Source organism: Bombus impatiens, unplaced genomic scaffold (genome assembly GCF_000188095.3).
Source record: "Bombus impatiens unplaced genomic scaffold, BIMP_2.2 scf_0060, whole genome shotgun sequence".
NCBI lineage: Eukaryota > Metazoa > Arthropoda > Insecta > Hymenoptera > Apidae > Bombus > Bombus impatiens.
Window position 1 is genome coordinate 61719 of NT_176479.1, and position 11428 is coordinate 73146.

The window sequence follows — 11428 nt, forward strand, 5'->3', positions numbered from 1 at the left end:
TTCGCGTCCTCTTGAAGGGGTCGCCCGTTCCGGCGCCACGACGACGCCCGCCTCCGCGTAACGCGCAGAACTGCTCTGCTACCGGTATACTTCGCAGGAGACCTACACTCTGCTCCAAAAGGACGGTTCGCTGCTCGATGACCTGCACCGGCTTGCGCTTTCTTTCTCCTACACGGATAGGTTCACGGTGTTTGCGCGCTTCTTTTGTTCATCTTTGGTTCAGCGAGAATCGACTCGAATTCTCAGCTTCGACGACAGACGCGCGGACTCCGGGATAGATGCTTGCAGATGTTTTAGGAGGATGGACCAGAGCTGTTGATATTTGCCATATCCGTTTCTGTATTTTCTGACACTTTAAGGCTTCCTTTGGCTTTCGCTTCTGATATTTTAGAACGTTCCTGGATTTTTCTTTATCGAGAACAAAATCACGAGACCACGAGAATGGCGTCTTTGTCTTCTTCGCGATCCAGGTTAACCGGAATAAGTTGCCGAGCTCCTCGCGTGCCTTGGTTCCTTCTCGCGTGCTTTCTTCGATCGCCTTCGTTCGCTATCTTTCGTCGATTGGTTCGAGGAGTATCGCGTACGTTAATCGAGAACTTGAACAGCCCCGGTCCATTTCTCCGAGCTGATTATTATTTGCGCCGAGAGCACAGGGCGACGCATTTCCGAGGATTTCTCGGTTAGAAAGTCATCGAAACTCGAGGAATCGAGTTGCTTGAACGAGGACAATAAGTAATGAGATCCTAGTGATATCGTTTCGCTGGTAGCGTAGCTAACTTTTTGTCTCCGACGACCAGATGATATCGACCCATCGGTAGATCGAACGATGGCCGATCGAACGATGGCCGATCGATCGATACCTGGGTCGTACGTATTGGCATGGTAGAGGAGCCTGAAATTCTGTTGGACTTCGCGCTCGATTAAACGCCGACTCCGACGAAGAGAAGAAGAAGACGTCGGTCCGTGGCATCGAGCAGGGAACCAACAAGAAATACTCGCACTATGGTCGTTCGATCGTCCGTCGAGGTGATGTCTCGATGAGGACGGAAGGCGCGGTTTTAAGCACGGGCCACAATGGCTCCTCTCTCTCCTCCGCTCTCATGCTCCCTTTTGGTAAGCGCGCGAGATCCTCTGTAAAACGCTCGGTCGAAGTCGCGCGTGTTCGGATGAACTACCGCTGCTTTCATCGTGATTCACGTAAATCGATGGTAACCATGAAATTTTCGTCTCTGATTCTTCTTTTCTTTTCTTCTTCTTCTTCTTCTTTTTTCATCGAATCGATAGAGACTCTGTCTTTGAGAAGAGAGCGAAACGTTGTCGTCTCTATCGACTATGTCAACGTCAACGGAGGACAATGAGAGCAGAAAAATTGAACGATCTCGCTCTCGCTTCGTTCCTTCACTCGCGAATTACTTTGGAAAAGAAAGAGTTTTTCGAATTCTATACGCGAGTTTAGCGCGTCTATTCGTACAATTCGTAGAAGAGTGGCCAGAAACTATCGTCTTTGGAATTTTGTTATCGGGAAAAAGAAGCGTTTACGCGAGAGAGATCTACGAAGATGATTCGACTTAGGATGATCGACGTTGATCACGATGGAACAGTATGGATAGTAAGCCTATCCGGGAACTATAGATACTGACCAAATGTTTCGAGTGATTACCATTTAGACGACTTAACGATACTGTCACACTAGCGATAAGACGACTTCGGGAAGAACGAGTACGAAGAAAATGACGTAGAAGTATGGTAGCCTGAAATTATGTGATATATATAATGCTGTTTTTCACGGAGCTGTGCTCCGTTTAATAATGATTGTTACACCCTGGCTAAAGGCGTCGTCGGCGACGAGAATCGATGTGTAAGCGCCAGGAGGGAAGCGTCGAATTCTTTTTCGTAGAATTGGCGCCGCGACGACACCCGACGCCATAACTTGTACACCATGTTCATACTTGTACATAACTGATTATTTATCTATTTGTATCGGGTAACACGACACGTTCGTGCACGCGTGTCCGTTCGCAGCTTTCGCGCTTTCCGCATTTCAAATTTCGAATTATATCACCGGCTGTGCGTGAAGGAAGACGCGACTTTGATCGAAAGTATACTTGGAAATTCTGCCCACTTATTCGCAATTTCAATTGCTATAAATCTAACGGTAGAACGATAGATGAAGAGATTGGACGGGATCGTTTGGTGTTCGAAAGTTGTACCGGCGAATGCGATTTAAGAATCGAGCAACGCGATAATTTTCTTCTGCTCTTCTGTTCTTTCGTAATGGATCGCTGCGAACGGAGACCCGTTCGAAACCGCTTTACTACTAGCCGATAAGCGTAGAGCTCGCGAAGCGCAGAAGCAAAAACGAAGGAACAAAGCCGACGGAAGATACGAGGCGAAGCGAAGGGAACCAGAGGCAAACCGAAAACGATCCAAGAAAAAAAACTAACGACCGGTCAGCTAACTGAAAGCACCGCCATCGTTTCCCGCTGTGTTCAGCGTGCACGTCAACCACATCGCTCGGTGAAGGAAAATCGTGAACGGGACGTCTGCGCTACGAAAGCCACAATCGACGACCGTTCGGTAACCGGCCCTCCATTATACGTTCATGAAAAGACAATCGTTAACGTATTCCGCGTGGAATCGCATCTTTTTCACTCGATTTATTAATTCTATATGCTTTGAACGAGCCACCGACGAGCCACATCGGCGGCGTTCATCGGCTCATCCGACACACCCCCTCCACGCGAATAATTCTCGGCAAACGAACAAAATGAAAATAAAGTTGGACGAAATCGCGCGATTCGTTCGATATTTCGGCCGTACAGTTCTTTAGGTCTAAGTCGTTCGGAAGATTTTATAGTAATTTTGAAGAATTCCTCGGCGTACGGGACGACCGACGTCGGCCGACGCGTCCACATCGACGCGACGATGCAAAGAAAAGAGGGAACGGAGGAAATTTCTCGTCGAGTTGTCACCGGATTTCGTCCTTACGAGAAGACTCGTGCACCGGGACGATGCAAAAAGTATATAGGAAAACGCACGCATGCTTTATTTCATACCGAAGTTGATTACAGTTGACTCGCCGCGTTATCTCGCGTTCCACTCGATACGAATCGACGAAGCGGCGCTTGTACGCGCCAACAACCGTCGATCTCGCTCGAGAACCAACTCGCGCAACGAACCATTCTTGTCGTTCTGCAATTATTTTCTCGCCCCTCCCACCCTCGATTTATCGATGTATCATTCGCGTTTCTTGCGTTGCGGGGACCAATAAATTCGTACGACCGCCGGAGTTGGCCGTGCCAAAATGGGGAAGGAAGAGTTTCCACGGTTTCTTTAGTCTCGATTGTTCAGTTTGCTCGCGTGATTCCGGTTCGCCGCCGCGATACACCCCCAGAGAATCGAAGACTGACGCTTTAGTTTCGTGTTCTATCGTTGCTCTTACGACGAAAGTGTTACGTGATATCTGTTCACTGCCATTTCGTTTCATTTATCTGTACGCGATTCAAGCATTTTTCGAGAGATTCGGTCGACCAGCGAAGAACGGACACCGATCGCAGACATTAGAAAAGTAAAAATTATCGAACGAGAAAAAAAAAGGAACGTTTCGCACGAAAAGGCTGCCAAAGAAGAGATAATCGCCTTTAAAATTTCAATCATTTACGACGAATCGGTTGCTCGTATCGAACGTTTAACGAAATAGCAATAATCTGTCCGAGAAAACGAACGAGAAAGAAACGAGAAAAGAGAGATTCACGATAAAACGAAATCGGTATACGAAATACATATAACGAAACCGAGAAGATCCCGCAGCTGAGAAAAGGAAAGAAGGACAACGTCGAAAAGTCCTCTGAACCATACGCAAGAGGATTCCGCACGAAATGGCGAAGCTTGTTTGATTTACTACCAGACGATCGCTCACGGCCGAGTTCTCGTTTTGGTTGCCACCTACGCCCCGGTCGAAGAACCTTAAGCTTCCGGAGAATCGGTCTGATAAAAGGAAATAAAGGAGTCGCGTGCTCGCGGACAATAGGTTCGAGAAGATTAAAAAAGAAGAAGAACAATCCGCCTGATGAATCAACGGTGCGGTTCTCTTTTTCCCTCGAGTGTGACTTTCACGAGATAAAATATCGCGACGAAACGATCGCTTCGAAGAGGCCTGAAGCCTCTGCGAACGCTGTACCTCGCGGCTTCGTCGCCAATCACCGTTTCCGGCGCGTAACTTTGTTCATCGTGCTCGATGGTACGCAGTATAGAAGCTAATTTTCTAAGATTCCTCTCGATATTTTCTTCTCTTCTCGATATCGATCGTCGTTTTCACTTGTCCTTTGCCATTCGGCTTTACCGAATATTGCCATTAAATCGTTTGTTCCGCGACCTTCGAACAGAATTGGACCTTTGTCCAAATCCGACGTCAAACTATTAATTTTCCGCGTCGATTCGTTCTTTTCGCTCTTCTCTTCAAATTGTTCGACGAACAACGACGGATAACGCGAGTCCAACGACTCCTCGTTATCGTACGGAAACAACGTCTTCGTCGTATATATCGATAAACCGTTAACTGGGAAATCGCGCAAAAGCGTAAATCGGCCAGAATTTCTAATATTTCAAAAACCAGCACGAGCTTCCCAGACGAGAATCGAATACGGACAGCCGATGAACGAGATTACGCGCGGGGAAAAAAAAGTACGTTTTCCCTAATGGGACTGCGTTGTTCACGTGCACGAGGACAGTAAAGGTTTATTGCCACGACCGGATCAAACCCATACGCAAACGAACCAGCCGCACGATGCAATTTATCGGCGAACCTTTATTGACGTCGCGCATGAAAACGCGGCCCGCGTGTTTAGAGACACCCGCACGGCGACAGGGCATCGGCCGCGGAATCGCATCGACGTTAAACCAACCCGGCCCTAGTAACTCATATCCTCTGAACACCATGCTGGCTCTGCGTTTACCACTTGGCTATAGATTCGACCAAAGAGTGTTCCGCGAATTTCTCGAAATTCGGTTCAGCTCTCGCCTTGACACGTTCGCTGCTCTCTGAATCCACTTTTCCTTTCGTACAGCGAGTACATGTTAATAAAAATTGTCATACGTATCTTTATTTATTACACGCGTTTAATAGGAATTAGCATGAAATACTTTTCCATGATTTCGGGATTTTCAGTTCACGTGTCACTTCGAATCGTTAGGATACGCAACAATGAAGGTATAGACCGATTGGAACGTGCTTCGTACGCAGCGAACGTGTTAAAATGAAAAGCGAAACTACGATAAATACGTTAGGAAACGAAACTTTTCGTCTAAATTTCCATATTTTCGAACGCTTAAGTATTTAGATTACGTTATGTTTGTAAAAAAAAAAAAATGTTCTGGGTTGTCAATTTCTTCGAATATTCTTCCCTTTAATTCTCGAATCGTTCGGATCGTTGAATTTTGAAACCGTAACTTTCTGAATTTGAGAATTCGTGGCGATTACAGGCCGATGGCCGCGTACGGGTGTGCGTGTAAATAGATTACGAACGACTCGATTGTAAATAAAGGTAAAATACACGTACGAGTTTTAACTAATTCTAGATGATGATCTAAGTTAAACGAGTAACTATGTAGAGGATTAGACGTTATTAATTACGATATAAAATCATATCCATGAGCGCGCTGGTATTAAGGAAGGAAAGGTCGACGTTTAAGAGCAGGCGTTATTCTCGCGCTTTAACGATACTTGTCTTATATTTCAACTTTAATCTCCGCGATATGAAATTGACGATTACGTTTATGAAAAATATTCAAATGTTAAGAGTGGTTGACAGAGACAGCTATATTCGTTTGATTGTATTCTCGCGGATACGTGCTTGTATTTCTTTGATTCCGTCTGCAATATATCATTGTAAGTATCGTCAGGGAATAATTAATTAGAAATGAAACGAAAGAACGCTTGTTATCCCCTCGATTAACACCAGTCTCCGTTGAGACACCATGAACGAGAGAACAAACGAATGAACGATGTAACGAGTATAAGCGACTTCCGGTAGGCGCGCATCGAATCGACAAAAATTTGCGCGGTTCTATGTACATAAGTAAGCGTAAGTGTTGCCGAAGCGATAATGGCAAGAACCGAGAAACTGCACAAGCGATTAAGTTTAATAATGATTTCTCGATAAACTGTTGTACGTAAAAAGAAACGAAAGCGTGATATAAATGAACGAACGACCGGTAAAACAGAAGGAAGAAAAACCGGAAAGTGAGAAAGCGTGACGCAAATAGGAAGTTTGTAAAACTCCGCGAACTGACTTGTACAGCGTTTATCTCAGGCCTGTCCACGTATAGGATTCCCAAATCGTTTATTCTTCGTCATAGTCTCGTGATCTTCTCGAAAAATAGTATAGCGTAAAAGTAATCATATCGTGTAGTGTCGATACTTTAGAGGATAAATTTACAGTACAAAATAAGAGAAAAAAGAATTGGAAGCTATAGCTCTCTAGCAAGATTCAAGATCCTAGTTCCGCATCTACGTTTCTGCTTAGTATGTGAAACTTAGTTCCTTAATTAGAAATGGTATCGTTTTCTCATTTTGTGCTCTAACTTTGTTCGTCGAAGAATCGACATATAATTAACCGATCGAGTTATCGAGCACTTTCACATGCTACGATAATTATATGGATACAGAGTGCGGGAAATGATTTGGACACTATAGTGTATCCTGTGAACAGGCCTGGTTTATCTAGTAGCACAGAAGTTGTACGAGTTCCCGAACTCTTCCCGAAGACTGCCGAAAACGCTTATTGTTTGAAACGCTTCGGCGCCCCGCAATAATCATCGCTTCGAGCGATGAAAATTACCGAGTAAGCATTAAGTATCGCTTTCTCTGTCGTTTTCATGCAGAGTCATACACGATCATTTATAGCAGTTGGTAAATCGTTCGCGTAACTCTCTTTTTTAAGATATTCGATATCCTCCTTTCCTCGTCTTACTTTTTCCTATGTTATAAGTAACAGATTTTGTAATGTAGAATAATTCTACGTTGAGCGAATCTGTTATGAAACAGGATGTTACCGACTGTCGGTATATCGATATTTGAGTTTAAAATTCCCTTCGAAAGATTCGTTCGCATCGCGATAGATATGTATGTATTTATATACTTACATTCAAAGTTCTTTTTTTCTATGCACGATGGTTCTTTTCTTTCTATTCGCTCGACAGTTTGCACCCAAATTGTTCGAAAGCTTAACATAGAAGTTAAACGATTCGCTAATTTTTTTTAACACATCGCCCACGGCACGAATATACAAAATTATGCAACAAGGAATATACACTCAATACCTCGAGACAGCGAAACTCTCGATTTCTGACACTATTACTGCAAGAAAATAATCATAAACACAAACGGAAGAATGCATTACGATGTAAGAATAAATTATCCAATTTACGGTGAGCGTGGAATCAAGAACAGGCCCGACAATAACATATGTGCACATGCGCTCGTGCACCGTACATGTTTACGAAGATGTACTACTACCTAAAAATGTTTATAGATGCGTCTATCAGGCCGATCACATGTATTGAACGTGAAGTAAAACGAAAGAGTACTTACATTACCCACTTAACGAGATACTTTCGACATACGAATGAATTCAATGCATTAATGAACTTTAATCCAAATTGTGAAACATTACTGTGACGTTTAAAATGAGAAACTTTAACTGCTATTACTGTTCATAACGTAAACGTGATAATTGATTGATTAACACTAATAAGATCGTATCGTTTGGTCTGAAAGACACTTCTATGGAATGGTTAATGAGAACGAAAGAGGATCGATCACCGTCAGACGTAAAAAATTTCAACAGAACCTCCGGAAACATGCTCACACGACATGCATATAGTTACTAATTATACCATTATTGATTACCGATTCGAATATCGAGTATGCGACATTTTTAATAAATTATTTTGAAGATTGCTTGACTTGTTTATCCTTACCTTATCCCATCTTGTTACCTCAAATCGTAGAGATATTCAATGATGCAAATATAAATCTTGAACACGATTGATTTTAACCTTGATTTAATAACTTCTGGATAACGGATATTTTGCTGCACTTCCAGCTTCTTAAAATTATTGCTTTCGATACTATAAAGACTGAATGCACATGAGCGATATTTTACCGTGCGATCCCGATACGACCATGTCTTTCACTGTTTTCCTATTACAACGAAATGGACATATGATTGTACTCGATCACAACGATATCGTACGATAAAATATCGCTCGTGGAATTCCCGCGTAAATTGACCGCCAAAAATTATATCGATAATAATCGAATATCGCGATATTTAATTACACATTCTACCGTCTTACTAGCGTTGTACGTGCCAGTTCTATACTGAATCGATAACGTACCATATGACTTAATGATAAGTAAGGAAACACGGAAGAACTCCCTCTACGTCTAAGGCAGGGACTACCGGGCGTAGCCTTACTGACGAGTCCACCGGTAGTCCCGGGACGAAACGCAAACTCTCCTCTTTTCATCCGCCACAAACGATTAACAGATACGATTAACAAATAACTGGTAACAATTAACAAGTAACAACAGACGCCGAGAGATCATTCGACGCATTCGATACGCAATGGTACTGAGGAGTTATACATTTAACGGCGTAAGACAGACTGACTGCCCTTCTGTTCCGGATCGAAAGGATTCTTCCCTTCGTTGCCCTTCGATATCTCCCCCACTAGCGTGCATTCGGTAGATGTGCCGCCGCGGCTGGCACGTGTATGCTCTTTCGAGAAATCGTCGGAAAAATTGCGAAGATATCGATGGTACAGCTCCAACTACACGTCCGCCACATTTTGATAGTGTGTCATGCTTTCTGAAGTATTGTGAAAACATAAAATTCTATACTACGTTCTGATTATAGGATATCCTGTTCTATATTTTATTTAATTTCATATAAAACTTTAGTTTTTATTCAAATCAGTACTATACTGAATCGATATCGTCACATGTGACACGAAACTGATAAGAAGCTTTTCCCAAATCGGTATTTTAGAACGTAAGGCAAGAAAACTCATATAGTGCCAGATCTATCTTATTCTTAGTCAATGATGAAAGTAAAATTAATGTTACTGTTGTTATAATATCGCTATAGTCAGTCTGCTATAGTATAAATATGTATATTAACGTTATCGTTACCTGAAGAAAAGTAATCCCATAGAAAGTTTATATGCAATATTTCTATATCTCGTTTATGACATTATATATCACTTTCTTAAATAATATAAGTGAAATTACAATGTCATTTTCCTGAAATAAATATGTAAAATATAGATTAAATGTTAATTCTTTTTACAAATAAAACAGTACCGGCAAAACTAGTTTCGAAAGTAAAAAATCAACATTCCCTTTCACTACAAAACATTGCAAGATTTTCACCAGTAATCGCTGCAAACTATTTAGTATACTTTCACCAACAACAGGTTCACTGTGTTTTTTCATTATCACATTATTTATAAAAACTGATAGATATCATAATTTCGAATTATAATTACGTAAAATACAGTATATATATATATTATATTACATTATGTTATGTTAAGTACTACAAATAACAATTTATATATTGTTATGTATATAAATGATCAAATATTTTACTATAAAATAATTAAATATATAAACGATTTTATACTTAAAACATGTTTCATTGGAAGAAAGTCTTAGGAATTAATTTACATGGATCTTTGAGACAATTACATGCTTCAAAAATTTTGTAAGTAATACATATTCAATTTTTAAAGATTTAAAAAGTTATAATATAATATAATATAATTTTCTAATTGACTCGATATGAGGTACATAACATATATTTTTTTTAGACAAAAAGCTGTTATAATAAATGGTAAAGAAATAGCCGATGAGATTCAAAATGAATTAAAAGCAACTATTCAGGATTGGATAAATGATAATAGAAAGAGACCTAAACTCGTAGCCATAAAGGTTGGAAATGATCCAGCTAGTAAAGTATATGTTGAAAGAAAGATGAAAGCTGCAAACTTCATTGGTAAAATAACGCTAATGTTTAAACAACTTCAATAGATGTAATTGATACATTGAATACATGTCTAACATATTTATTTTATTGATAACTCAGGAATTGAAAATTATGTTATTCATTTAAAAGAAAATAATTCGCAGCAAGATCTTATTAAAGAAATTGATTATTTAAATAAAGATGAAAATGTAGATGGGATTATCGTGCAATTGCCATTACCAAAACACATGAATGAACATGAAATATGTCAAGCAATTATACCAAATAAAGATGTTGATGGTTTCCATTTAGAGAATTTGGGTAATTTAGCATTAAATAACAGTAGGTTTATTCCGGCAACTGCTTTGGCTGTAAAAGAATTAATAATTAGGAGCAATATTGAAACTTTTGGAAAAAATGCAGTGGTAGTGGGAAGGTCTAAACATGTTGGGTTACCAATTGCATTACTTTTACATGCTGACAGCAAAGGTATAAAACGTAAATATAATAATAAAATGTAAAATAGCAAATTCAATGAAATTTTATATATATATAGAATGTAACATTACGAAAAAGTCAATGAAATCATAATAGCAAATTAATTCACAGATGAAATAGGTGCATTAGATATGACTACAACAATATGTCATCGCCATACTCCTCATACTGAATTAGAAAAATTTACAAAATTGGCAGATTTGGTAGTCGTTGCAGCTGGTATTCCTGGCTTAATTACTAAGGAAATGATAAAGCCAGGGGCATGTGTAATTGATGTAGGGATTACAAGAATAAAGATGGACAATAAATACAAATTAGTAGGAGATGTAGATTTTGAAAATGTTCAGGCAATTGCTGGGCATATAACTCCAGTACCAGGAGGTGTAGGTCCTATGACTGTAGTAATGTTAATGAAAAATACTATTTTAGCAGCTAAAAGAAATTATAACAACTCAAAATCATCTGTACTTTAAAATATTAATGTTTAAGAATATGGACCATACATAATTCACAGCACAGTATTGATATATATATATATATAAAATATTATGTTTTCCTGTGGAAATAAAATGGAAATAATAAAACTTTCTATTTTTTATTATGTTTACTCATTACATCAGAAAATGTCTTTTATTACTCACATATAAAAACTTGATATCATGTTATCAAACAATTCCCAATGCATGTTATTACTTTTGATATACGAAATAAAAGCAAAAAGGTATACAAAATAAATTGGGAATTATATATAATAATAAAATAATAAAAGTATTATTTTTAATAAAGAAGGCAGTTCTAACATTTTCGAACCACTAAAGGATATTGAAATTATAATTAACATACATATGGATTTATATAGTAATCTGTTTGAACTTTAAAACCATAAAAAAAAATTAAAA

The 11428-nt window shown here is 39.6% G+C and overlaps 2 protein-coding genes across 2 annotated transcripts in view; both read left to right on the forward strand.

Annotated features, from left to right (window-relative positions):
• Window positions 1–7960, forward strand: part of LOC100749585 — a 60089-nt gene extending 52129 nt beyond the window's left edge. Inside the window, 1 exon segment of the mRNA XM_024372346.2 lies at window positions 1–7960. The gene's annotated coding sequence lies outside the window, so the exon portion shown is untranslated.
• Window positions 7961–9625: 1665 nt separating this feature from the next.
• Window positions 9626–11111, forward strand: LOC100742580 (bifunctional methylenetetrahydrofolate dehydrogenase/cyclohydrolase, mitochondrial). The gene is made up of 4 exons (XM_003485444.4): window positions 9626–9770; window positions 9877–10061; window positions 10152–10520; window positions 10641–11111. The coding sequence occupies exons 1-4, from the start codon at window positions 9697–9699 to the stop codon at window positions 11000–11002; spliced, it is 990 nt and encodes a 329-aa protein (XP_003485492.1). The 5' UTR covers window positions 9626–9696; the 3' UTR covers window positions 11003–11111.
• The last annotated feature ends 317 nt before the right edge of the window (window positions 11112–11428 follow it).

Bases quoted from the DNA above. Each gene is read 5' to 3' on its own strand.
- LOC100742580 (XM_003485444.4), top strand. From the start codon at position 9,697: ATGTTTCATTGGAAGAAAGTCTTAGGAATTAATTTACATGGATCTTTG. The intron at 9,771-9,876 runs GTAAGTAATACA...TATTTTTTTTAG, and splicing joins TTACATGCTTCAAAAATTTT to ACAAAAAGCTGTTATAATAA. The intron at 10,521-10,640 runs GTATAAAACGTA...ATTAATTCACAG, and splicing joins TTTACATGCTGACAGCAAAG to ATGAAATAGGTGCATTAGAT.